This window comes from Sardina pilchardus, chromosome 15 (genome assembly GCF_963854185.1).
Source record: "Sardina pilchardus chromosome 15, fSarPil1.1, whole genome shotgun sequence".
Classification (NCBI taxonomy): domain Eukaryota; kingdom Metazoa; phylum Chordata; class Actinopteri; order Clupeiformes; family Clupeidae; genus Sardina; species Sardina pilchardus.
In genome coordinates, this window is record NC_085008.1 from 25,221,706 (window position 1) to 25,249,205 (window position 27,500).

The window sequence follows — 27,500 nt, forward strand, 5'->3', positions numbered from 1 at the left end:
AACATCTTCACTCCCGACACTGAACATCTTCAATAATGAAATCGTAATACATTCATAAAGCCTTTTATTGTAATGTACTGATTCACTAGGTGCAACACCCAACCAGGTCCGTGTAGGCACTAATTTGCCTAATTTGCCTAATTTGCATTAGCAATAGTGGCAGGTTCAAACACACCTGGCTCCACCGGAAAACAAACAAGCGCATTAGAGCCTTTCATGCAAGTAGCGAATAGAGTCGATATTGTGTAGAGCATTATGCTACAGTCCGATTCATTCTCATTTCAAAGTATATGCGTTTAGGTTTCAGCGTTTCAACCGGAAACCTGCTAGGAACAGATAGCAATGGTCTCTGTGCGACGAATGGGGGTGACCTATGGCACTAGTGGCTTCGGCACCCAATGCCATACCACATTCAGGTCTAAATGCCCACGGGGACCCAGTTTCAAGTCCTGACCCGGGTCAATCTACAAATCCCACCTCATCTCTCTCTCACACACTACCGGCCACTATCTTCAACGTCTTGTTCACGGTTTTTCTTATGCATGAAACATCACACACATTACTGATACTGGACACACTCACAGAAGGTGTGTGATGTGCTTGATTGTTTATGATATACTTATTATTGATTATAGAATAATGTCATACTTTAGCGTGTGTATGTACCTGTGGGTTGAGGACGTCCTTCTCGTTGGTGATGCTCTGAGACGAGGTGTGTGTGTTGTCTGGCTGTCGGCTGAAGTCTTCGGGGGTAAACTTCCATAGCAACGAGAGGTCAGACAGACTTAGAGGCACCCGCAGAGGGTTCCGGAAAGACACCTCCACAATGATGGGTTCTAAACAAAGAGAAGAGAACATATGACCAAGGACTAAAGACACCTCCACAATGATGGGTTCTAAACAAAGAGAAGAGAACATATGACCAAGGACTAAGGAGTGACCGAACAACCGTGGAGACAGTCAGACATACAGTGCCCTCCAAAAGTATTGGAACACATGCTTAAAGTTAAATATAAAATCATCTTTCGGAAATTGATCTTAATGCCTTAAATGAAAAAATGAGGAAATATTCAACCTCACTCTGCAGCACAGTGCTAAGTTGCTTATTACACATAGTCGATGACAATTAGAAGTGAACATCTACATTTATACATATATATATATATATATATATCATCTCTCTATGGTTGTGTACATAATGCTTCTTTAGTGCATAATGCTAACCATTGACAACGGCCAGCGGGAATCGGAGGTTGTCCGTGTGCTGGCTGAGGCAGGCCTGGGTGGGCTGAAACGACTGCGGCACCACGCCCCGATTCACCATGGCAACCACCTGTTCCTCCAATCGGATCCAGAGGCGCGAGAGATCGGCATCGCACTCTTGGTCCAGTGTTACATGAGTCGCTGCTTGCTTCTCACCTACAGACAGACAGACAAAGAGAGAGACCGAAAAACAGAGACAGAGCCACAAAGCAACAGACAGACACACAGACAGACAGAACAACAAAGCAACACACAGCCGGAAAGACAGACAAAGAGAAAGACAGAAAGACAGAACAACAAAGCGACAGACAGACAGACACAGAGAGACAGACAGACACATACAAAGAGACAATCCAAGTTAAGGGCACAACAAGAAACTTTAACGAGGCATAACAGAAAGTCATTGAGGGTCACTGCTTTCTACTCATCCAGACAGACAGACAGACAGACAGACAGACAAAGAAAAAATCTTTTTACTGCTTAAGTTCAAGGGCTAAAAGTTGCGGGGGTGATTGAGGACACTTCAATCAGGTTTAACAAAGTGCAAAGGAAACTAATGGTAGACTAACAGAGACACAGACATGGCCAACATCTTTTCATTTCATCTTACTCATCCATTTCTCTCTCTCTCTCTGTGTGTGCGTGTGTGTGTGCGTGTGCGAGTGTGTGCGTGTGTGCGTTATACATGGTTAGCCTGTCTCGGTGGTTTTAATTATGAATTTCCTGCCCAGTTTAATTGAGCTGAAAGGCCCAGAGGGTGACCCTTTCTCCTCCTCCTCTTTTACAGTCTCCTTACTAGCACAGAGTAGAGGCAGCAAATCAAAGCTTCTGTGTGTACATCTGTCTGTCTGTCACAGAATATGAGTATGTGTCAGACGTGTGTACTAGTCAAGTGGAGAGGCTATATGTGCGATGTTCCCTTCTTTTCCTTTCTTCAAAGCACATCTCAAGGCCTTTTTGTTTAATGATCACTTCACTGCTCCACTATCAACACATAGCTCCATCTTTCCTCCTACTCTGTTTTATTATGTTTGTTGTTGTGTTTTCCTTTTACTATGTAAAGCGACCTTGGATTTGAGAAAGGTGCAAAAAATGGGACTTATTATTATTATTATGTTGATGTGTGTGTGTGTGTGTGTGTGTGTGTGTGTGTGTGTGTGTGTGTGTGTGTCCTCACCCTCGGCGAGCCTGCGCTCGTGGCCGAAGAAGACGCGCGTCTGTGCACTGTTGAGGCAGGGCAGCGGCAGCTGGGGCAGCACCCCCTCTGAGTCAGCCTCCCCCGACGGCCGGTTCACACTCTGTGGACAGAGGTCACGCAACGTAAATGTACATACTGTACAATGTGCTGTTCTTATGGCTCCATTTAAGTCAAGTCAAGTCACATTTATTTATATATATATAATATATAAATGCAATGCAATTGACCCAAGATGCTCACAAAAATACAATAAACACACATAGAAAAACAAAAATGTAAGTCAAAATATTAGACCGGGTAAAGCTAGCAAAATGATCATGCCTTTACTAAATTAGCTTTAGGTCAAACACAGCATTAGACTGGGTAAACCCAGACCCAACCCAGACCCAACCCAGACCCAACCCAGACCCAACCCAGACCCAACATAGCTCAGCGATTGGATTTCACCCTGCAGCTCAGGCTGGAAACCTGCACATTTATCTCTCCTGCTTCCGTTACAAATTTGCAGGGACCAATCACTAACTGGCTTACCCAGCTGGCGCACCCGGATCTATGATCTGATTGGTTGAAGGACCATTCAAGCGTACAGACTCCCCAGACTAATGTTCAATCTCAAAGATCGAGAGATTGTTAGCTCCATATATCATAGACAGACTATCTTCATTATTTATCTTTATTAAAGTAACATCTACCCACTTTCTGAAGTATGCTTATATCACGCAACTACTTTTGAGATCTCGTTCAGGCTACATTCATTGTAATGGTATATGGTCACATGAAAGACAGGTAAACACATGTGTCATTCCCACCAGTCGTCCAGGATGTGCACTATGCAGTTCTCTGCTGCGGGAATACACCACTAACATATAAATTAAATGTTTAATGCACGACCTTGCTGACCACATTCCCACAAGACACCAGTTGGCATGTCAGCAAGTTTCTAGCAGCACCAATAAGACTCTGGATGGTGTTTGTAAGGCTGCTCATGCCTTTTAAATTGCTAGTGTGTGTACCACTCACCATGAAGATACAGACTACCTAAGGAAGGCGGCCCACTGGGTGGGGATAAGCTGGCATGTGTGTGTGTGTGTGTGTGTGTGTGTGTGTGTGTGTGTGTGTGTGTGTGTGTGTGTGTCAGTCACTCACTTTGTAGACATAAAAATACTCTCTAAGAAAGGCGGCCTGTTGGGCCGGAGGGCGGAAGGCGGCCTACTGGGTGGGGCTAAACTGGTGTTTGTGTGTGTGTGTGTGTGTGTGTGTGTGTCACTCACCTTGTAGACATAAAGATACTCCCTAAGGAAGGCGGCCTGCTGGGTGGGGCTAAACTGGTGTGTGTGTGTGTGTGTGTCTCACCTTGTAGACATAAAGATACTCCCGTAGGAAGGCGGCCTGCTGGGTGGAGCTCTGCTGGCTGTCGTTGATGAGAATGTGTCTGAAGGCGGCCGCCGCGTTGTCCGGCTGCTGGAGTGTGTAGGACTGCCGGCCGATGGTGAAGTTGATGTGGTCCTCCGCCAGCGACCAACCCTTCCCACGATACACCTGGAGCGCTTGGCAGTAGCAGCGCAACGCATGTCTCCGCTGAAAGAGGACATAGTCAAGAAAGAGCCATAAGATAACAGAGTCAGGGAGAGAGTGTGCATGTGTGTTTGTGTGTACGTCTGTAAAAGTGTGGGCATATACTGTAGGGCCGAAGTGGTTGGTGAGCTTGTTGAAGTGTTGAGTGTTTTTGTGTGAGTGTATTTGTACCGAATTGCGTACCAGTTCAGCTTTGTGGCGAGCTTTGCACAGTGTGTGTGTGTGTGTGTGTGTGTGGTGAGTGTAACAGACTGAGTGTATGTGTGCTGGTACCGTACCTGTCCAGCTTTGTTGTGAGCTTTGCACACAGTGTGTGTGTGTGTGTGTGTGTGTGTGTGTGGTCAGTGTAACAGACTGAGTGTATGCGTGCTGGTACCGTACCTGTCCAGCTTTGCTATAGCGGTGTCCTGCCAGGATCATGTGGAAGGCGAACTTGCGCACCATCGGGTTCCGCATATTAATGAAGCAGTGGGCCGCCTGCTCCAGAAGTAAAGCACTTCGCAAATCAGAGTCCTGCAATCACACACAGAGAACGTAGGAAATGAAGAGTGATTAGTTACAAAGAACTTCCAAGGGCAGTAATCAACAATCAGAGCTTCATTCACACACACACACACACACACACACACACACGGAACCTTGATGACTTAAAATCCCAAGAGGGTCTTATCAGCCATCAACCAATTTTGAAGACTCATACTGAAATACAGGTGTAGAATTGGTAGATACAAATGCTGCTCATCACAAGAGTGCATGCAACTCTTAAGGTTGTTTACACATGGACGTAGGGAGGCACAATGAAGTTAATACTGTAGACTGAGCTAACACATATCTTAAGTAAGGGATAATGTATAGAACACTGGTTATCAAGTACCGACTGGGCAAACCTGTTTTCTTCAGAGGTCATCTGGTCAAAATAATGACCGGTAGAACTTTGGGAAATCCCATTCAAGTCAATGGAGCGTTCTACTTGTATTGTAAAGAGCCGTATAATAAGTGCACTGAAACTCAAGACGTAACATATCGCCCAAGCATGTTAACATCTCATGTGTGTGAATATCCCCTTCACAATGTGTGCGTGTTCAAAATGTTTCATTCCATGCTCTCGCATCGCACCCCCCCCAGTTTTTCTAGCACACCATGTGGATTACTTCCGTTTCACATTTACAAGTGTGTGTGAGATGTTAAAATGCGCAGATTAATATTTTACACTAGGAGTGTCCGCAGCAGGACCTTATGTGCATGCATGAGCTCATGTAATCTGCATTAGCTCACTGGATCCATGACTTCACTGGTGCTCCATAAAATGATGGCCAGTTAACATCCATTAGATGTTAAGTTAAACCACAGCAGTCATCTTAACATCTTTGTGTTGGTTACATAAGTGGGCAGGTGACTGACAAATGTCTAGTGTCATTTTAAAAACATACCATTACATTATTGCATTCTGTAAATTTCCCTCAAAATCTTAGTTTTAGGATATTGGCTCATCAACTCTCATTAGTAAAGGGTAAAAAATTGTCACAGCCATCAAAATATATGCGCACGCACACGCGCACACACGCACACGCGCACACACACACACGCGCACACACACACACGCGCACACACGCGCACACACGCGCACACACACACACGCGCGCACACACACACACACGCGCACACACACGCGCACACGCACACACACACACACACACACACATGCTCACCTCGCTGGTCATCTTGATAAGCAGTGTAGCAGCGTCGGAGTACTTCGCCTGACTCTTCAGAACCTCAGCGCTCAGTAGGGCACAGCGCTCGGCTAGCATCATGTTCCTGTGTAGCACAGCACTCTGTCCATAACATGTTCTTACAGAAAAAGCCATGCAACATACAGCGAACTGGATGACGCTGTTTATCAAATTATGTTAAACAAGTTATGATGCTCCTCATTCATTGTGCGTACATGGGTAGCTTCTGCAAATTCAAGTCAAATACGTAGACTATGTATACTTAAATGAATTCAAGCCAGGCCAATTCCATGTTAGTGACACTCCCTTCCTTATATGAATTGAACTGATCATTGCAAATTTAAATATGACCGTCAACTCATTCGAATGTCACTCAGCAACCAGGATCAAAATGAAGTGCAGTTGTCTCCAGAGCTATATATATGTGCGTGTGTGTGTGTGTGTGTGTGTGTGTGTGAGTCCATGCCTTACTTGCACACGTCTCTGTACGTCTGGATGGCTGTATCCATGTAATGTGCTGGATACGGTCGAGGGGCTCCGGGCTGAAGAAAGGCAGAGACCGCAGCCATCTCCTGCAGAAGGAAAGCCGGAGAGGGGGAGACAAGGAAAGAAAGAAAGAAAGAAAGAAAGAAAGAGTAAAGAAGAGAGAACAGGAGTAATTTCAATTGAATCAAGTGTGTGAACGTGCGCTCAGACGTCCTAGAAAAGCACAGAGCCATGTCTTCCTCATTACAGCAGAGGGAATCGAGCCAGAGACGATGGGGGCCACATTCATCTTATGTGACATTAATCATGTGTGAGCTTGTGTTTCTCCACAGCAATTGTGCCGCCTTTCACGCGTGTGTGTGTGTGTGTGTGTGTGTGTGTGTGTGTGTGTGTGTGTGTGTGTGTGTGTGTGTGTGTGTGTGTGTGTGTGTGTGTGTGTGTGTGTGTGTGTGTGTGTGTGTGTGTGTGTGTGTGTGTGTGTGTGTGTGTGTGTGTGTGTGTGTCTGGGTAAGTCACTTTCAGAACTGAAGTTCTACTTTGCTGTCAGGACATACAAGTAGAAAAGTATGTACTGTATGTATATGTGAGTGCACCTGCTCTTGTTGTATTTCTAATTCGACTGTTCCAGCTGGCTGAATGCAATATTGTTCATTTCTGGGTTTGTGTGTCCAATAAACCGGTCAATCTTTCCTTTGTGCGAAGCCATAACTATGCACGTTTGCAGGTTTGTGCAAGTCCATTCAACCAATTGTGTACGTGAACATACGTATGCAAGTTTGATTGTCTGTGTGTGTGCATGTGTGTATACAGTATGTGTGTGTGTGCGTGTGTGTATATGTGTGTGTGTGTGTGTGTGTGTGTGTGTGTGTGTGTGTCTCTTACCAGTGCGCCGGCAGCATACAGCATGGCCTGGTCGGAGAGGAAGTCCTTCTTGGCGGTGTGGTAGCAGCTGTAGGCCAACTCATAGTGCTGCACCAGAAAGCACAGGTCGGCCATCTTACGGATCTGGAGCTCTGGCGCCTCTGGGGGATAGCTGTGACATCAGAGGGGTCAGAGGTCAGTTTTAACAGCCAATCATAGAACACCTTCTAGGGAAACATCTGGCCAGGTAAAGAGGCTCACCTTCTACCATGGACAAAGGAGATACCCTCGCCAAAGGTGGCCAAAGGTGGCCAAAGATACTAATCTGGCCAGTCACATGCACTCTCTGATGTCACTGAGGTCATGGCAATAACGAAAGTGTCTGTGGAACTCTGATCGCTACGACGACAGGAAGCAGCACACCGGCACCCTCCAGCTGCAACACCGCAGTCTGCACCAGGAGCGAGCCAATCTCATGGCCCATTACGTGCTGAACACCAGGTCAAGGCACTTCACACCAGTCAGATTGATCGGTCAAACCACAACCCCGACATCAGCAGCTCAGCTGTGCGGTCACTGCTTTGCCAGCGCATTTACCTTGAGCACACACACACTCACTCACATGTAGAGACTACAAACATATTCTACAAACACAGACTTTAGCACGTGAGCGACCAAATCAAATAAAATCAAACTTTATTGTCATTTTGTTCATACCAGCGTAGCAAAAAACCATAAGACTTCATTTAAGTTTCATTCAAATTTAAGAGACTGCCGCATTTAGCGGTCTAACTAGCCTGGGTGTTCCCATCCTACCTTGCGCGGTGATTTCATTCACGCTGCTAAGGCAGTCTGGAAACTAACACCCAAATTGTTGCCTGATGTTGGCGACCAATCACAGAACAGGGGAGAAAGCAAGACCATGATGAGCTATGCACAGACGCATTTGATAGACATCCGTGGCACCCAATGAACGGATCTGGGCATTCTTTCAAATACGAGAAAATGAACGTCTGGTTGCCAGACCACATCTCATTTGAGAAGTGGTAGGCGCTAGCCAGGCTGCGGTCTAACAGCTTGTGGCAGGAAGCTGTAGTGGAACGCTCATAAATAGTCAAATATAAATGGGGCAGAAAATGAAGGGATTTTTCAACTTTAATGTTTTTAAATGCAATAGGCCTGGCAGAAGCAGTAAAAAGTATTCCGCCTCATTTGTTTGCATTTATACAACACCCCCATGCACACCTCAATCATCAATAATCAAAACAACATCTCTACACTGACAACCTCTAAAATGCCAAATGTGCTTCCTTAGGCCTAATGAAAGAACCTTGCCTGCCATAGAACATCACTGTTCAGATTAAACAGATTATTTTTGATCAACACAATTAAAGGCGTCAGCACACTGTCTGCATGACAGTGAGGCATATCTGCCAGAAAGACCTGCAACCACCTCTGTGTAGCCAAAGCAGGGGAACATTACATCTTCAGAATAGGAGTGCAAAGGCTCACATACTCATACTGAAACATGTATGTACTGGATGTCAAGCTCAAAACAGATGCACTGAAGGCAGTCTTTATCAATAATCAACAGAAGACTTTTCTGCCCATGGAGCATGAGTTCCCACACAAACATATTATGTAGCGGACCATATGTCAGTTTAGCCAATTAGCACCAAAAAAGCATTTGACCCCCTTTCACAGTGTTATTTCCTCTTACGAAATCAGCAATAGTGTCAGTGAATTTTAGGCTTGCAGTACCTACAGGTTTCCAGTACGAAAACGAACCAAACTGACTTTGAAACCGGGGTACATACCGAACTGTAATTTTTGTATAGTGTTACAACACCTTTACTTCAGAGAGTATGACAAAAGGTCCCATTACCTTCAGACCTGGACTGTTTCATACTGCCATCAAGTTCATGAGTGCATCCCATGTCAAATCAAATGGTGCCATATTAATGTTTAGTCTAACACACATTATTAAGGAGGACGATACATTCAAAAATAACTTAAGTAGTGTGTTAAACAGTCTAGCTTTATTCTGCATCTACATAAAACTCCACACATCGACAGGTGATGATTTTGACTGAACACAATATGGTCGTTCAGTGTTCTAGCGACCAACATCAATATCTGTTTTTTGTGTGTGCGTGTGTGTGTGTATGACTCACAGTAGTCCAGCAGTGTTCTTCAACTCACTGATACTCTTCTCAGGGACCTTCCCCCCACCAAACCACTTCTTAGTGGCCGAGAACAATGACCTGCTCAAGCCCTTCCGAGATACCAGCTGAAAGAGAAGAACAAGAACAACAAGCACAGAGAATGAGACATGAGAAATGAGAAATAAAAACAGTGTGTGTGGGGGGGGATAAGGGAGGAAGAGAGGCACAGAAAAGTCAAAGGAGAGACAGGGAAAGATGAAAGGTAAAAATGGGTAGAAAGAACGAAAGAACGAAAGAAAGAATGAAAGAAAGAAAGAGAGAGAGAGAGGGAGAAGAAGGGGTGGTGGAAATGGAAGTAAAAGGGAAGAAAAGAGACACAGGAAAGTCAAAACGGAGGAAGGAGCAAAGACGGGCGCGAGAGCTGCTCAAATTGGGAGTAAATTCATGGCATCAATCATCGTGAAGTGGAGAGGCTATAGAGAACAGAAGATCTATATAATGAGCTTTTGTTCTCCCTCTCACCCCTGACACACACACACACACACACACACACACACACACACACACACACACACACACACACACACACACACACACACACAGCATCTTGCAAAACTACAACACTTCCATTAGTAATGTCAGTGATGTACTGTAACTAACTGAAATGCCCTGTATTTCTGACAAGCGTTGCGTGCAACATCTTATCTTAACACTTTTCCCCTTATTTGAGCTAGAACATGTGAGCACTCAAGGAGTACACAAAATAAGCATACACACACTGTCTGCACACTCTCAGAACCAATACATTCACAACCCATTCCCTTTGTTGTCAGACTCAGACTCACTCTCTCTCCTCCAGCCAAATGATATGCCAGGAAACCAGCCGAAAATGACAGAGGGACTTTAATAGCAAAATAATGGTGAGTGGTGTGTTAGTCTAAGTGGACTGGAGAAGCAGGCCAAGATGACCTAGATGCATCTCCATGTGAGTGTCTGAGTAGGAGTATGAGTGGAATGTGAGGATGTGTACCAAAGTATATGAAGAGCATGGATATGTGGTTGTGTGTGTTTGCCATCCTTTGCATGTGTTGTGTGTGACAATGTGACAAAGCATTCAATACGGTGTATATGTTAATGTAAAGTGCCCAAACATGTGTGCATGTGTCTGTGTTTGTGTGTGCCTCTGTGTGTACATGCATGTGTGTGTGTGTGTGTGTGTGTGTGTGTGTGTGTGTGTGTGTGTGTGTGTGTGTGTGTGTGTGTGTGTGTGTGTGTGTGTGTGTGAGTACACAAACATCCACATCAGGTCACTACACAAATGCGTAACCGAGCCGGTGAGTGCCCACCTGGTCGTTGAGCTGGCGGATGTTCTTCTCGATGTGGGGGAGCAGGCCTCTGAAGGTGAACTCCTGGATGAACTGGCGGATGCGGTCGTGGTCGGTGAGGGTGAGCCAAGCCCCATGGGTGCCACTGGACGCGGGTGTGGCCACTGCTCCTCCACCACCACCTCCTCCTCCTCCTCCTCCTCCTCCTCCTCCAGGCCCGCCGGACTTAGGGGCACGCGCCTCCTCGCCTTCCAGGGAGTCGCCACCGGGCAGAACTGGATCCGCCGACTGGTCCAACTGGAGAGGGTGCTCGTCCAGATTGTTTGACATGTCATCTGAGGAAACACGACAAATTCGATTTCTAATTATTTGATTATTTCCTATCTTGGAACGTGCAATGGGAACATGTTGCATGGTCATTTTTGCACTATTAATCAATTGAATTTGAAACTGAAATAACTATACAAATGTGGCACACACATGGTCCACTTGTGATTTTTAAGTTGTACAGTGCGCAGTAGAGTGTTATATAGTGATTTAAGCCAAATCATTTAGCCCTCATAAAAGCAAACCAACAAACTAACATCTATAAATACCGTCCTGTTGTTAAATCGTGTTTGCAGAATTAACGGTCTTGAATCTGGCATGAGTACAGCGCATAGTTGAAACATTTCGCTCTCGAGTGAACCAGATGAACCCAGACCAAGGCTCTGTAAAGTGTTCCAAGTTCTATCTCAGAACACTACTGTGAATCTTGAGCTGGGTTCTCCACCTACTACCGCCTGAGCTGCAAAGCACAAGGGGAAAGAGGTCACCTTTAGTGGGGGTGTCTCCGTCGTCCATCTTAGATGAACTGTTGAGGTCATTATCAATGCTGTTGGTGGATGCAGTATCATCAAACACCTCCTACGCAAAAATAAAAACACACACAAAAGACATATTTAGGAAATAAAAAAAATAAGTAATTTGTCCAATAAGTATGCTTGAGGCTGTATCTGTGTCTGGTTGTCAAGAGTGTGTGTGTGGACTGTGGAGTGTGTTCAGTAAGTACCATCTGCAAGCACTGTGTGTGTGTTTGTGTGAATGAGAGTGTGCAAGCTCCTTTCTGTAAGTGCCGCTTCTTCAACTTAAATATTTTCAGCTTTACTTAATTCCTCGGTCACAGTAACCTTCGCATATTTTGTGAGTGGAAACAAAAAGGGCACTTGAGAACATAATCTTGGGCCAGTTGTGTAGTGTGTATACGTGCATACCGGTATGTGTGTTTTCTGCAGGTACTGGCTCCAGGGGTCATACCTGTCTGTGTGTGTGTTTTCTGCAGGTACTGGCTCCAGGGGTCATACCTGTCTGTGTGTGTGTTTTCTGGAGGTACTGGCTCCAAGGGTCATACCTGTCTGTGTGTGTGTTTTCTGCAGGTACTGGCTCCAGGGGTCATACCTGTGTGTGTGTTTTCTGCAGGTACTGGCTCCAGGGGTCATACCTGTGTGTGTGTGTTTTCTGCAGGTACTGGCTCCAGGGGTCATACCTGTGTGTGTGTTATCTGCAGGTACTGGCTCCAGGGGTCATACCTGTGTGTGTGTTTTCTGCAGGTACTGGCTCCAGGGGTCATACCTGTGTGTGTGTTATCTGCAGGTACTGGCTCCAGGGGTCATACCTGTGTGTGTGTTTTCTGCAGGTACTGGCTCCAGGGGTCATACCTGTGTGTGTGTTTTCTGCAGGTACTGGCTCCAGGGGTCATACCTGTGTGTGTGTTTTCTGCAGGTACTGGCTCCAGGGGTCATACCTGTGTGTGTGTTTTCTGCAGGTACTGGCTCCAGGGGTCATACCTGTGTGTGTGTTTTCTGCAGGTACTGGCTCCAGGGGTCATACCTGTGTGTGTGTTTTCTGCAGGTACTGGCTCCAGGGGTCATACCTGTGTGTGTGTTTTCTGCAGGTACTGGCTCCAGGGGTCATACCTGTGTGTGTGTGTTTTCTGCAGGTACTGGCTCCAGGGGTCATACCTGTGTGTGTGTGTTTTCTGCAGGTACTGGCTCCAGGGGTCATACCTGTGTGTGTGTTTTCTGCAGGTACTGGCTCCAGGGGTCAGGGATCTGCTCCTCGGAGCCCACCGCTCCGCCCTGTCTGGAGTTGATCTTAAGCAGGTAGCACGCCTGAGAGCCGTAACGCTGCTTCATATCCTCGTACACACTCTCCGCTCTGAGATGGAGAGGGGGAGAGAGAGAGAGAGAGAGAGAGAGAGAAAGGAGAAAGAGGGAGAGAAATAGAGAGGGTGAGTGAGGACACTGGGGTAAGACATCCATTCCGTTATAGCACCATGCGTCAGACAGAGGGAGAGAGAGTGTGTGTGTGTGTACCGGAGATTATGTGGGTGAGCACACAGCCCACGCTTCTCCTCCTCTCTACTCTCTCGCCCACACACAGCACACACACACACAGCCACACACACAGCCACACACACAGCCACACACACAGCCACACACACAGCCACACACACAGACACACACACAGACACACGAGCTCAAGCGTGTGTGGGTTACTAAATCTCATAGCCAGGGGTCCAAAAGCCTGAGTCAACTGCCACTACTTTAGTTCTGCAGATGACACGAGTGAATTAAACTTATTGGACACACATCCTGATAACATGCTACTGATAAGTGTGTTATTCAAGGCTAAAACGCAGCTGGTGGCAGAGAGTTATTTATACGACACGGGAGGAGATCTGCCCCTCGCTCCACATCAACTAGCACGAGATATTTAACTTCTATTTTCCTCTGTATGCCGTAGGAAAGTCTGTATGGAATCGCATCACAGACTCAAAGACAGACAGACAGACAGACAGACAGACACACAGACAGACAGACAGACACACAGACAGACCTCTGCTCGTCTCCATCGCTGATGTCGTGCAGGAGGACGTAGTATTTGAGCGTGTTGGGGATGAACCAGCGCGGATGGGTGTACTCTCCGCTGTGCTGGATCTTGTGCTGCTCCTGGGACAGCTTCAGGAACTGGTCCAGAGGAACCGTCTCCGACGACGACACCACCAGCATGCCTGGACACACTCAGTCAAGGAACGCATGGCAGATCCTGCTGGAAAGTGTGTGTGTGTGTCTGTGTGTCTGTGTGTGTGTGTGTGTGTGTGTGTGTGTGTGTGTGTGTGTGAATTAATGCAAATATACAATGAGATTAAAAGCAACTCCTATTTCAGTGCAAGTGTGTGTGTGTGTGTGTCTTTCATGTCACTTGATCACACAAACACATACGCTTGTATTTTTTCAAATCTTGCATTGCCACATGGATATTGATTTGTGAACATCATGCAATCAACATTCACACCATGTGTAAAGCATTTACAATCTCATCAGTTTCCTTTCCTTTGTTAACCATAAAGGCTGGCACCAGAAAAAAAGAGGCACTAGGAACCTGAGGGTTTGCTGAATGTTGTCGCTGTGCGCCTAAGTAGTGCCTCATGTCTGTGACTCCTCAGTGTGCATATGTAAAAGGATACAGGCCAAGTAGTGGTTGAGAAACTCATGCTCGGACCCTGGCATGGACTGTAGGAAGATTTCCCTGTAAGCTTCAAACCAGGGGGTCGTCGCTGAAAACACACACACGAACACGGATAAAAAAAATAAATAAGTGTTTGTGAAAGTGTGAAATAGACATCAACTTCCCCACCGCAAGTGGTTGACAACCTGTTCCCTTTTCTCTGTCAAACAAACCAGCAGTCATAAAAATAGAAGCAGTCAAAGGAGGACAGGAATATGTCAGGCAACAACTTTGATCATGTTCTGAATTAACACTGAGCATGTCACGGGTGGCTGACAGAGGAGATTGGCTGAGAGCAGTTAGCGTCACACTGATTTAAGCTGTGAGATACCTACCCAATCAACATGACATTTTACATACATCTACCAATCACGATAGATAACAGGAATAATGTCATATGATTATCACATTATGCTCAAAGTACTTATAAGATCTTCAGACAACACTAGAAAAAGAGAGAAAGGGAAAAAAAAACAGATTCACACACACACAAAAAGTGTGTGTGAGCACATGTAGGGGAAGACAGGAACATCGTGGACACAGACTTCAGGCCAGTTTTATCTTGCGCACACTGGCCACCTACAGAAAGCACTACAGCGGCGAGGGCACAGAGGAAGTTCGGCTGGAGGAAGACATTAAGGAGGAGGAACGAACAGGAAGAAGAAACAAACCAAAAAAAAAAAGGTGAAATGACTCACAGCAGGGACCATTACGTTCAGAATGTATCTTTTATCAGAGACAAGTCTAGCTTGGACTGTGAATGTTTGAGGGAATATTTGAGGGTCTGTGCTTTTCTACATGCAGTGAGTCATTTACTGGGTTAAACAGAGAGTCTTTGAGAGGACGCTACCACCACCACCACCACCACCACCACCTTGAGAGAGGAACTGGAGAGAGAGAGAGGGGGGGGTCACTACACGGCTCAGCTACGGAAAGAGACAGGGGCAGAAAAGAAGAAAAGTTGAGCGCTACGCTACGAGGAGGCGGAATGGGGAGGCAACCCCGGGGCGCAAACACACATGACAACACGATGACTCACTCGCTCTCACACTTTCAACACATACGCACACAAAAATACGCACACACACACACACACACAAATACACACATATTCAACATAGGGATGCAACGGTACAGTTTTGCCACGGTTCGGTTTGTATCACGGTTTTTGGGCCACGGTAACGGTTCGGTTTCAATATATCAATATTATCTTGGCTCTAGCATACAGGAGGCTATATTTGCCTTTTCTATTTCAAATCAACAATGTGCTTCTACTTACACTTGCAGAGAAAATATTAAATGCATAGCCTGACACAGATGAAGCAGAATCACAAAAATGTATTAAAAGAAAAGAACACCATCATTGCCTTCTGTCATAAACAGGCAATGTTATCCATAGTGCAGTGCAGCATAAAGTAATGTGTAGTTATTTATTTAATAAACTCACTGTTCTTCACACATTTAAAGAAAATACTTAACTGTTATACACCCTCAAAAAAGTAGTGAACAATTCTGAAAATCTTCTCAAAATAATTGGTGAGGTAGTATTATGTGTAGTTTCAAATGGATATTTGATTTGGGAGTGCCTGCCCTGTCCTCTTTTATGAACGTAAAAAATGTAAACATAGACAAAAGTGCAGTGCAGCATTAAAAATATTAGAACAATGAAATGAACATTATTGCAACCTGTTGTCAGGGGGGGCAATATTCCGAGAAGAACGTGGCAAATTTGCCACTTCACAAAGTGTCTGTTTCCCCTGTGTCTCCTGTCGTGTGTGTGTGTGTGTGTGTGTGTGTGTGTGCGTGTGTGTGCGAGAGAGTTGTGTGATTGACGAGTGGACGAGCGATTGACTGATTTAGCAGTGAGTTTATTGTTTTTCGAGTGGACACCTCCCGCTGCCCGTAGCCTAGCATGTACAACGTCAGGAAAATAAATGACCCGAGTTTGGAATGACATGTCAGCCTCCCCATCTCCTATAACCTCCCATCCCTACAATATTTTCCAGTAAACTATCAAAAAGAGAATACACTCAGCTGTGTCGGCGTCACGCTTTCTTAGGCTACTCTAGCGAGCAATCAACGCAGGGCAGAAACCACCGGTTACACTGTTACACACAGACTTTATAATGTGGCCAATTTTCGACCTTCTAAAGTGGCAAATTTGCGTCTTTACAAAGTATATATACGTGGCCCTAATACGCCGTCGTATTCGTTATGTCTTTGGGAATTATAGGAATATTGTTGTCGAAAGGCTGCAGCAATGGATGGTTGGGTTTTCGGTGGCAAACTAACTCTCCGTGCTGCTCCACTTAAGGTTACAGCCGGGTGATGAAGGCGCAAGTGGGCCGACATGTTGGATGTGTTACCTTTATTAGGTGATCGTTGTGAAGCAGTGCTTGCAATGCACACTGTGCTTTGTTTACTGACGGTCTTTTTGCCTTGTTCGTGGGCTACTTCAAATGTTGCCATGATCATGCAGCCGCCGGTAAAGTTTGCTTCTTCTCACATGACTCCTTCATTTGCATTTCAACGCGCTTATTGGCTCTTGGGAAATTCAGTAAAATTCTGATTGGTTGTTGCAAGGTTGACGAGAGGCAAGCTGAACAGTCAGAGAAAACGCATCCCCCGGGTCCTAAGCACTCCTCTCTATCGCTCCCAGGCTACGCGCGCGCAATAACCTTGTATTAAATAAAAAGTTTAATGTCGCGTATACCGAAATATTGCGGTTTAGGTGAGTCTATTGAACCGAACAGGCCAAACCGAACGGTTCAATAAATTATTGAAAACCGTTGCATCCCTAATTCAACACACGCACATACACACATACACACATACACATTGAGACACACACATACACGCAACACACTTGTCAGTGTATCGTTCACTCTCCCAAACACATACACACACACACACTTGCCCCCTGCCGGTGCCTGTGAGTACCTGTGAAGTGACTGCTGGAGCTGAGCTGGGTGAGAGTGTCCCTCCAGCTGGAGTACCATGGCACGCTCGCTTTTAACGAGCGATCTGAGAGGAAAGAGCCAGGCACTGCGTTAACCACTATGTGTGCACAGAAACACACACACACACACAGATGGAGTTAAGGGGAAGGGCTCACTCAGAGGTGTGAAAGTCCTTTTACTCAGTGTGTTACGCAGACTTACTCTCTCGAACACACACACACACACACACACACACACACACACACACACACACACAGTCAGCTGCTTTCCTGGGTCCTCTGAGGCATTCAGTGGGCCAGAAACACTAACTGCCTACCATTCTCAGGCAAGTGCTATTTCAGCACACTCAGTGTGTGTGTGTGCATGTGTGTGTGTGTGTGTGTGTGTGCATATGTGTGTTCGTGTGTTTCTGAACACCACACTCAGTCTGTCTGCGTGTGTCTGTCAGTGTGTGTGTGTTTGTGTGTGTACGTGTTGTTTCTGAACTTCACTGTACAACAAGAGATTTCAATTCATCAGTGGTCAACATTCTACTGACATGGACTACTGCATGTTGTGCGAATAGCACTGATGAAGGAACCCAGGACGCAATGACCTCAACACACACGCACATACACACACACGGCAAGGTTAATAAATGTGCACACAAACAATCCTACACACTGCACCACGGATATGAGTGTGTGTGTGTGAGTGTGGGTACGAGTGGGTGCAATGTATGATAAAACTCTTACCCGTCATCCAAGCCATGAGAAAACGAAAAAGAAAATAAAAAAAGGGATGATCGTCAGACAAAATAAAACCTCAGGCACACACACACACGCACACACACACGTATGCACACGCACTCAAACACGTGTGCGTGCGCGCACACACACGCATACACCAAAGTCACCCTTACACTCTCTCCCATTTGTGTGCGTCTGCTGCCCTCTCCAGGCTAACAGGGGTAATGTGCCGTGCACGTCTCTCAGTGTGAGGGCACCCGAGTTAACAGATGTGCAGAAGAGAAATGTCAGTATAACCAGAAACCCACATAATATACACAAAAGCATTGTAACAGAAACCATATAATACCAGCAATGGAAATGCTATGTGCTCTTATCTGAAAACGATACAAACAATTATTAAAACAAGGGTCATTATCCTTAACACCATTTTCGTGTGAGATGCTAAATCTTCTCCCTTTTGTCTCCTATACATATTGTGCATCTTCTAAAAGGTCCCTACTTCCCATTCCATACACATCAGATACAAACACAAACAATGCTAGTTGTCCATTAAACATAACATACTCTTACGCACACACACATTTATACTACGAGGCCAAAACGCACATGCAGTACGCATGCGTGCACACTCACTCACCACTAATGTTGAGGTCATAGTCTCCCGCGGTGATGACGTTAGCGCTGGCTGTGTCGGGCGGCTGGCAGGTTGCCACGGCGTTGGAGAGGGCAGCACGGAGGGTGGCGGTATGGGGCGGGCGCGTGCTGATGCCCGTCACACAAACGCGCAGGCTTCGCACCACCACCAGCTGGTTGTTGGGGTCTCGCAGGTGCCCTACGGCAAGAGCACAAGGACAAAAGAGACAAATCCATCTTTCCTTTGCCCACCTTTTTTTCTTGACATTTAGGCTTGCTTGCATGCAGAGTGATTTCTCTTGGTTATGGTTATGGTTACGGTATTTAGCAAAGGCTTTTGTCTCTTCCTGGGACAAACCTGTAGGCCAAGCTATGCTCCTTAGCTCTGGTTCTAGAATATTCTTTCACACTACTCTTGCTCTTTCAGCTCTCCTGGCCTATCAGACCACACTGACCCAACCGGCGTCTAATTCAGGTGAGTTCGGATGATGGATTTCAAGGACACTCCTACTCCTGTTCGATTTAACGCAGGCATCTAGTCATGTAACTTTCATAGTCATTTTCAACAATTACAAGAACATAAATAAGAACTTTCACAATAATGTATTTAGTTATACGGAACATGCATGATATTTTGTGAAGCTTGGTATTCTTGACGTGAAGAATTCTCAACTCAAGGACAATTGGAAAACATAAAGTGTTGGCAGCGCAGACACAGAATTTGGAGATGTGGTCTTTCTGATTACGTAAATGTTGGACTGACTGACACCGTGCCATTGCTTCAAAAAATAAAAAATAAAAAAACATCAGAGAACTGCTCACATGGCAGTAGGCAACACCAGTGTGGTTCAGCCTTAAAAAAAACCCTGCTTAACTAAGGTCTTCAGACTAACAGATTTCCATAGACAATGGCTGCACAGAGAGGATGTAGACAAATTCTTATTGTGAGAATGTTGTGTGCACCAACATGTCAGCTGGGAGGGTAACAGGCCTAGGGCTTTAAACAGGCACACACGCACACACACACACACACACACACACACACCACACACCACACACGCACGCACGCACGCACGCACGCACGCACGCACGCACGCACGCACGCACGCACAGATGTATATCCACACCCTTCCACCCAAACAAAGGGCATATACACGAGCATGACCCCGAAAACACGCACGCACGCAATTCTTTCTATCATGCAATACAGATCACAATTTGGACAAACATTCATAGCATCTTTCACCCTTTGAGTTAGTAAGCCAATGTCTATCGCTCTAAAGAGGTTATAGTTTTAGTGCAATTTGTCTGTGAATTTATTAACACAAACCATTATACAAAACCTATATACAATTAATCCATAATCAAAATAGTAGGCGATTAATTTAATAGTCAAAAGCTAATGTATGAAGCGATTAAACGTTGAAGCCCTAGCGCCTTGCCAAATTTTGTTTCACTTCCGTTTCCCTCACTAACGTTGCACAGTAGAGCAGGATGTCTCTGCACCCGCTTCTAGCTCACCTATCTACCTTCTATTTTAAATGCTAATGTTAATATACTTCATTCATACAACATAGAACATGGGCTAGGTGATCGAAAGCTAAAGGGTGTGAGTTTCCAATCCCAGCGTGCAAATCCTACCTGTGGGTCTCTGCTTCAAAAGTTTAGCCAAAACAACAGAGCTCATTCCCATTCCCGGTGTTATTACCATAATGTCAAAGCATAACACCAAAGATCCTTCATTACTGACAAGATAGAGCAACATAATGCATCTCTATGGAAGCAAAATTCGCAGTTCCTGTCTGCTTAAAGAGGCGTGTCGCAAAGACGTTATAATGGGAGATCAATCTCTGTCAGATTGGCAAGCAGTTCAGTTCGAATGTAACTTTACTTTCTAGGTCTGCTTAAAGGGGGATTTCGCCCCCCTTCCCCACAGAACGCGGAAACGGTCGAACGTTTGCGCCTCTCGCTCCGGTTTAACCCTCTCTGATAACACCCAGCTGGGTGGGCGCTCTGGGGCTGGAGTGCAAATTTCAGACTTCCACATTAAATTGCAAGGACGGACACAGCAGGGAGGGATGACTACACTTGACTGATGGGGGTGACCTTTCAGTGAGAGCGATGCATCCAAGTAAGGCCTCATACTGTAAGTAATCATAGGTTTCTGCTAAAGCAATGGCGAGACAGAATTGGAACTGAGATACATGTCATGACTCCGTCGATCTGAGTCTGTCCTCTCAATCAGGGAGCAGTTGCCCATCATTTCTCTAGTTCAGCTTTAATAGGGAGGAATTTATGTCTGAGGACATCAGGCTAGTAGAATGGACCCTGGGTGGCCTATCCATTCTTACGCTCTGTGCAATCAGACAGTGGACTCTTTGTTAGTTTTTTGTTCTAGAGATGGTTTTGGGATCTTCAAAAAGTGTTTAAAGACTTATCTATTTGCCTTGTTTCTAACTAGTTAATGCGCCTTAGAGTTGAAGTTCGTATATGTTCATGGCTAATCAAATGTGTTTGTCATTTAGGCCATACTATAAACCGTTTTTAAAAAACTGAATGTTAATGTAATGTTTATTGATGTCCTTGTCAGTCACTTAGAACAGAAGTGCCGTAAGCATAAACATAAGGTATGTGGCAACATGGTCAACTGGTCTTAGTTCTTTGGTCTGCTTAATACTGATTCAGAGAGGAGTGGAGTAGCATGTAAGAGATAGACAACATCTGGGATTAAGAGTATTAGAATGAGCCTCTCCAGCAGTTCCACACTACAGAGATAACAGCCCGGTCAGACAGTGGTCTTTAAAGAGGTGAATCCAAACAAAAAACTAGCCATACAGAAGGCAGCACCATGTTTGTTGACACTGAATAACACCAACCTTAACAGCACACTAGCTGAAGTCAGAGGTTAAGAACTATACTGAGTGTGGAACAACAGACAAGTGAAACTATTTTTGGGGCTTCTTGGGTTCTATCCGTGAGTATCCTTGGGTGTTGATGGACGGAAGGGTTACCACACCTGTTGGTGAGGGACATGAGTTCAGCAGCAAACAGATTGTATGATGCTGAGGAGAGGAGTGAGGACAAAACCATCTGTCTTTACACATACCCAGCCTCGAATGGCCTGACGACAGGTAACTTCCTCTTGACAGGTGATGCTACAGACCATAAACCGTACACAGTCTATGCTACAGACAAATACTGTTACTGTGAGACCTAGAACGTTAACTGAGTAGCAATTGAAAAATTGCTAATTAGAATCAGGATGCGCAACAGAATTTCTGAATAAAGTAATGTCAACTGCACAGTGTCACATCAACTGAAACGACATGTCATGTACCTTGAGTCTAGCAAAGCCTGAATATTTCACCAGGATAGTGGGATCAAAATGGGGTTAAGTGGACAAAATGGAGCGTGTTTATCATATCAAGCTATGTAGCAGGACATTTGGGACTATACCTAACTGCAAAACGGTCCGATATGAACTGAGGTGAAGCTAGCACCAGCTTCGGAGAGTTAACATTCCTGCGGCTGTATGCCACATCACCCCAGTCAACATGTATGTTGGCAGGCTACGTATACTTTTTGACACAATTTCACAAGCTTTAAAACGTCTATATTTGGCAACTAACGCTGCTGCTTCTCTGTTGGAGATTTATTCTTCCTGTCTTCGGGATAATCCCACTTCCTCAGCCAAAGGTGCAGCCAATTAGGCTAATCAGATAGCTGTCTAGATGCTAGCTAATACGCCCGGCCCAAGTTAGCGGTGCCTCTGAGGGCCTCGTTCACAATCGTAATCCTAGTCGTGTTTGGAACGAAATGAGAGCCCGCAGACCGTAGCGTAAAGACAACGGCTGACTACTCAAGTGGCTGTTCATGCGATCAGATGTCACGGTTGTGAAAGAGACAGAAGGCCGTATTGATATTCCATGACTCACACATAAGCTAGGCTAATGTTAGCTTATTCGCAAGCGGTCTCTTCCTGTCACTTGACTGAGTGTGACAGTGGGGTGATGGCTAGCTTACTAGCCAGCTAACTTACGTTAACGTTACTAGTGTTAGCCAAGTTGCTAGCGTCAGCTAATTTACTAGCATAGCTGGACTATTTAACTAGCGTTAGCGAAGTAATGTCTCCTCACAATAAACCCATTGAGTCCCATAGCACTTAACATCAAGCTGTAAGTAACAGTTAATACCTTCAGAAGTGAGCCGACAGAAAGGCCGCAGAAGCTCCGGAAAATTCAGATTGTTTTTGCGGGTGACTTTCTCTGCATCTTCGCTGCATAAGACGGCAACCATCGGAACGAAGGAGTCCTGGATGAACTCCTGAACGGACTGAACGCACTGAGCCATTGCTTTGCTGGTCTTGGTTTCTCAACCAGCACCAATTACTGAATGGCTCCGTTATTTACTCTTGCCAAGACAACGGCTCTTGAGTTGAAAACAACTCCCTTAGTGACAGCCCGAAGCGGCCATGTTGAAATCTCCAGTACCCTGCTGATCGATTCTAATCCCGACAGCCACCACGGCTGTCATGTGATCACCCAAGCTCAGTCAACAGTGGAGCAGCAGCCTACTCAGGAGACAGCAAAAAAAGGTCTACAGATACAGTCTGGTCACAAGACAACTTTACAACATAGGCCGACCCTGTGTTGACAGACTAGTGGTCAACATCTGGCCTAATGATCATCCGCTTCCTTGAATATTTGGATATGTTATAATCAGATCAGACACTATAAATATAGGCCGATATTTGCATGTCTCATAGGCATTCTTTTTTGCTTTTGGGGTGTTCTGCCCCTTGTTTCACATGTAGGCTAGGCTAGGCTAGGCTATAGGCTATGTGAAATAGGCCTGCACACACAATATCAAATTGCAACACATGCCTGTTTTATATAGATAGATCGAGTTGTCTAGCCTGTAAGACATGATTTCAATTATTCAGTCAGCTGATTTCCTAGCAGTAGCCTACAGGCCATTTAACTTCATACTTCATAACAATTAACTCATGCACTAATCTTGCCATGTGCCATAAAGTGTGTGTGTGTGTGTGTGTGTGTGTGTGTGTGTGTGTGTGTGTGTGTGTGTGTGTGTGTGTGTGTGTGTGTGTGTGTGTGTGAGTGTGTGTGTGTGTGTGAGTGTGTGTGTGTTTGTTTGAGTGTGTGTGAGGGCAGGTGAAAAAAAGTCCCTGAGTTATTGTAAGTTCTTGGCCAGAGCTATATGGGCGGAGAGTTGATGGGAACCCAACAAATAAAGACAGGAACTAGGCTAAATGACAGAAGTCGAGAGATAGAACAGAGGAATGGATACTGAAGAGAAGAAGTGCCCAGTTTGTCAGGACAAACTGCAAGACCCTATACAGGTCCTCGAATGTAATCATGAGTAAGTTGCATTATCTTTCATTTACTCATCAACACAGGCTACACACATGTAATGAATGTACTATTGATATCCAAATGCTTTGAGCAACGTAGCATGCAAGCTAGCGTTATGTTTAAATGTCCACAACATATGTCGCATGATTCAAATAAAGTCAGAAAGTATCTTAGTATTATATGTTTTTTAAACATGAACTTAAGTCAACTTACTTACATTATAATTTGACAAAACTTGGTCAAAGGAAGATATAGCACAAGGTCTTTATAGCTTTTTACTGCATGAATGATGTGTCCATGTCTTTTATGTACATGTTTCTGTGTATGTACCATGTTTGTTAGTCTAAATATGTTTAGCTGTTACTTGGAATTGGTTAAAATCAGCTGAAGTGAAAGTATTTTGGTCATTACTGTGTTGACATTACGTGGGGAATACCAGTGGAAAAATCCCTCAGCAAACTTTCAGTTTCATATTCCATATGCAAACCACATTTCAGTTAAATGTTTGTCTGTCTGTTTCTACAGTATATATTTCTCTCTCTCTCTTTCTCAGGTTCAGGTTCAGATTCAGGTTACTTTATTGATCCCCATAGCAAAATTAGGTTTACAGTCTAAGAGGCAGGACATCCTTAACACTTTCTAGACTGCCACATGACGTAGGCCTACAACACACCATTAAACATAAAACATGAAAGTATGACAGTACTGACAGTACGGATAGAAACAAAGCATGAAAACATAGACAGTAGAACATGGATATTATAAATATTAGCCTTACAAAACATGTCAAACATATGGTAGAACATGGATAAAACAGTACATGACCACATTTCTCTCTCTCTCTCTCTCTCCCTCTCTCTGTATTTGGTAGGTTCTGTCAGAGTTGTCTTCAGCAGGCAGTTCAGTTTAGGAAACATTGCCCAGTGTGCAGGAAACCAGTGGATGGTGATCAGCTCACAGAAGTGCCCGCAGTGCCCATACAAACAAGACGCTCAAGAGTAAGTCCAACATCTTGCGTGCGCGCACACACACACACACACACTCACACATACACACACACACACACACACACATATACAGATATACACACACACATACACAGCTGAGAGAGAGAGAGAGAGAGAGAGAGAGAGAAAGAGACCAACAGATAAAGACAGAGAGATGGACAGATAAATCAGGCTAAATAACTCTCTTGCTGTTTTACCCAGGTGAGATGTAGGCGTTCCAGAGATCCTGTCATTAGCCCCATCATAGCGTCTCCATTCGGTCCTTCCCGTTTTGCTGACATATGGCGGTAAGGCTCAACAACTTCACCTGTACACTAACTTTTAAAAGGAGAAAAAGAACATGGTGTGTATGGATTTTTGCATTTAACTGTTTTTTTTCTCTCTCTCTCTTTCTCTCTCTCTCCTTCTTGTCATCTTCCCAATCTCTCTTCTCTGTCGAATCAGCCAGCAGAGTACTTCCTCATTCCAGTTTGGATCCTCAAACCCAAACTCTGCACTACTCTATACCCCTCATCTCCTCAGGCCACCACAACCACCAGTGTTTCCATCTCTAGCATCTACTGTAGGACCATTTCCTGCAGGTCCGCCCCTTCTAAGACCATTCCAGAATTACACCATTCCTCAGGTGGATGTGTACAGTCACGGTGTTCTCTCTGCCTCCGATGATGAAAATGAGTGAGTCCACAATATGAAGTAATGAAAGAGCAGGAACACAATTATTAGTTTTATAAAACCTGAAGCATTGTTTCATTCCTCACAAAACCTAAAAACCTAAAACTAAGACTTATAAATTAAAAAAAACTTAACTAAATCTAGAACATTCTGCAAAACGAAATAAACTAAAACTACTTTAGCACTTGTAAATGAAAATAAGCTTAAATCAAAGACTAAATAATAAAAGAAAACTAATGACATTTTCAAAACTTTGATAGCTCAAGCTGAGTGATACAGTTCATACATAATCATATGATAATCTGAATTTGTCATATGAACAGACATGTGGACAATCTGCTGTTTGAGCAAGCATCGGCAGGGCAAAGAGGGCCACTGCTCAATGACAGGTGAGCTACACAATGTATACGTATACAGATGCACATGTGTGTGTTTTGCAATCTCCCAGGCTTGTCTGTCCCATAGACCTCTGAAGTTCGCCTACAAAAAAGCTACCATCTTTCCCAAATAAGGAGATCCGGTATCTTGAGATTTTTTTCTATGGGAAAATAACATGGGGATGTTCAATTATCGCACCTGTTAAACTCTTGCGGGGATGATGACCTTGGAAATGCAGAGGTTTTTCGCTACACAGTTTTGTCCACTGCCGTCTAGTGGATACTGATCTTCAGTATGTGAAGACGGCAAACTTTGATCTTTGCTACCCCAGAGCTAACTTTCAATGCAACTTGCCATAGGCAGTTAGCTTCAATTAAATCCCAGAGCTCCTTATATGGGCAAAGATGGCAGCTTGGATCCTTTTTGTAGGCGAACTTCAGAGGTCTATTGTGTGATGTGTGTGTGTCGGCTGCAGGTGTGTTTTCCTCTCGTTATGCTAGGCTCTGTTCTCTTTTCAGTGTGAGGGTATTTGCTTGCCCTTATTGCCAGCAGGGGGGGTTGGATGAGCTGGATCTGCGAGATCACTGCAATGCCCACCACCAAAATAACCCCATTGCTGTGGTTAGTATCCCTGTGATGCACACATAGACCCTCTTAAGACTGACACAATTTGACTGTGAATGTAAACAAACTGACTGTAAATGTCTGTTTGTTTTTGTTTTGTTTTGTTTTTTCAAATTGTTTGAATGTGCTGTTTTAAAATGAGTTTCTCCTGCTGTGTTATGCTGTGGCAGCTGAGTGAAATATTAGCGAGTGTTAATGTTGTCCTTTCATCTCTCTCTCTCTCTCTCTCTCTCTCTCTCGGTTCTCCAGGTGTGTCCCGTGTGCGCAGCACAACCACATGGAGATCAGAACTATCGCAGTCGGAACTTCATTGGACACCTGAATCTGCGGCACAATTACTACAGCGAAGATGTCACTGTGAGTTCCTTTAGTCACACACATACATGCACACGCCTAGTGTGGCTTCTTCCTGGACAGAGAGCAGACTGGTGGTGTGGCAACAGAGGGCCACACCACTCTGGCCCTCTGACAAATTCATACTCATATGATAATATCTTGAATTTGTCATATGAACACACACACACACGCACGCACGCACGCACGCACGCACACACACACACACACACACACACACACACACACACACACACACACACACACACACACACACACACACGCAAAGTACAAGATCACAGAAATGCACACACAGCTCACAGAGAGAGAAAGACATACATAATACATTTCCAACCATAAACCTGTTTGTTATATCTTATTTTTGTTTGACAGAACACCCAACAAAGTGATGCCATGAATGTGCAAGCGGCCATACTGCAGTCCTTAACCACAATCCATTCAACTAAATTCTGATGCTGCTCAATGACCTACAATACAATAAGGGAGTGTATATTCCTTAAACCAGAAATCTGTCTCTGGTTTTCATCTTCTGTTCATCTCAGTGCACTAACTAGAATATATGCGTCAACTTAGATTTCTTTCGAAATGTTGACAATTCTGCCCTCAGCATGGATATA

General features: G+C 44.8%; 2 protein-coding genes across 2 annotated transcripts in view; one reads left to right on the plus strand and one right to left on the minus strand.

Annotated features, from left to right (window-relative positions):
* trappc8 (trafficking protein particle complex subunit 8) overlaps nt 1–22,974 on the minus strand; it is a 40,857-nt gene extending 17,883 nt beyond the window's left edge. The window contains exons 1-18 of the mRNA XM_062555318.1: nt 22,670–22,974; nt 18,481–18,675; nt 17,093–17,176; nt 14,112–14,201; nt 13,481–13,655; nt 12,649–12,799; nt 11,419–11,509; nt 10,825–10,938; nt 10,625–10,770; nt 9,288–9,403; nt 7,135–7,285; nt 6,238–6,338; nt 5,746–5,851; nt 4,418–4,549; nt 3,815–4,039; nt 2,441–2,561; nt 1,225–1,419; nt 667–836 (exon numbers count right to left, since the gene is read on the minus strand). Of these exons, the coding sequence (XP_062411302.1) occupies nt 667–836; nt 1,225–1,419; nt 2,441–2,561; nt 3,815–4,039; nt 4,418–4,549; nt 5,746–5,851; nt 6,238–6,338; nt 7,135–7,285; nt 9,288–9,403; nt 10,625–10,770; nt 10,825–10,938; nt 11,419–11,509; nt 12,649–12,799; nt 13,481–13,655; nt 14,112–14,201; nt 17,093–17,176; nt 18,481–18,675; nt 22,670–22,826 (2,520 nt within the window). The 5' untranslated portion in view covers nt 22,827–22,974. The remainder of the gene's footprint in view (nt 1–666; nt 837–1,224; nt 1,420–2,440; nt 2,562–3,814; nt 4,040–4,417; nt 4,550–5,745; nt 5,852–6,237; nt 6,339–7,134; nt 7,286–9,287; nt 9,404–10,624; nt 10,771–10,824; nt 10,939–11,418; nt 11,510–12,648; nt 12,800–13,480; nt 13,656–14,111; nt 14,202–17,092; nt 17,177–18,480; nt 18,676–22,669) is intronic.
* Nucleotides 22,975–23,655: 681 nt separating this feature from the next.
* LOC134102754 (E3 ubiquitin-protein ligase RNF138) overlaps nt 23,656–27,500 on the plus strand; it is a 4,225-nt gene continuing 380 nt past the window's right edge. The window contains exons 1-8 of the mRNA XM_062556978.1: nt 23,656–23,855; nt 24,720–24,846; nt 25,057–25,142; nt 25,300–25,530; nt 25,851–25,916; nt 26,424–26,526; nt 26,779–26,886; nt 27,256–27,500. The exon at nt 27,256–27,500 is cut by the window's right edge and continues 380 nt beyond it. Coding sequence (XP_062412962.1) covers nt 23,776–23,855; nt 24,720–24,846; nt 25,057–25,142; nt 25,300–25,530; nt 25,851–25,916; nt 26,424–26,526; nt 26,779–26,886; nt 27,256–27,336 — 882 coding nt within the window. The 5' untranslated portion in view covers nt 23,656–23,775 and the 3' untranslated portion in view covers nt 27,337–27,500. The remainder of the gene's footprint in view (nt 23,856–24,719; nt 24,847–25,056; nt 25,143–25,299; nt 25,531–25,850; nt 25,917–26,423; nt 26,527–26,778; nt 26,887–27,255) is intronic.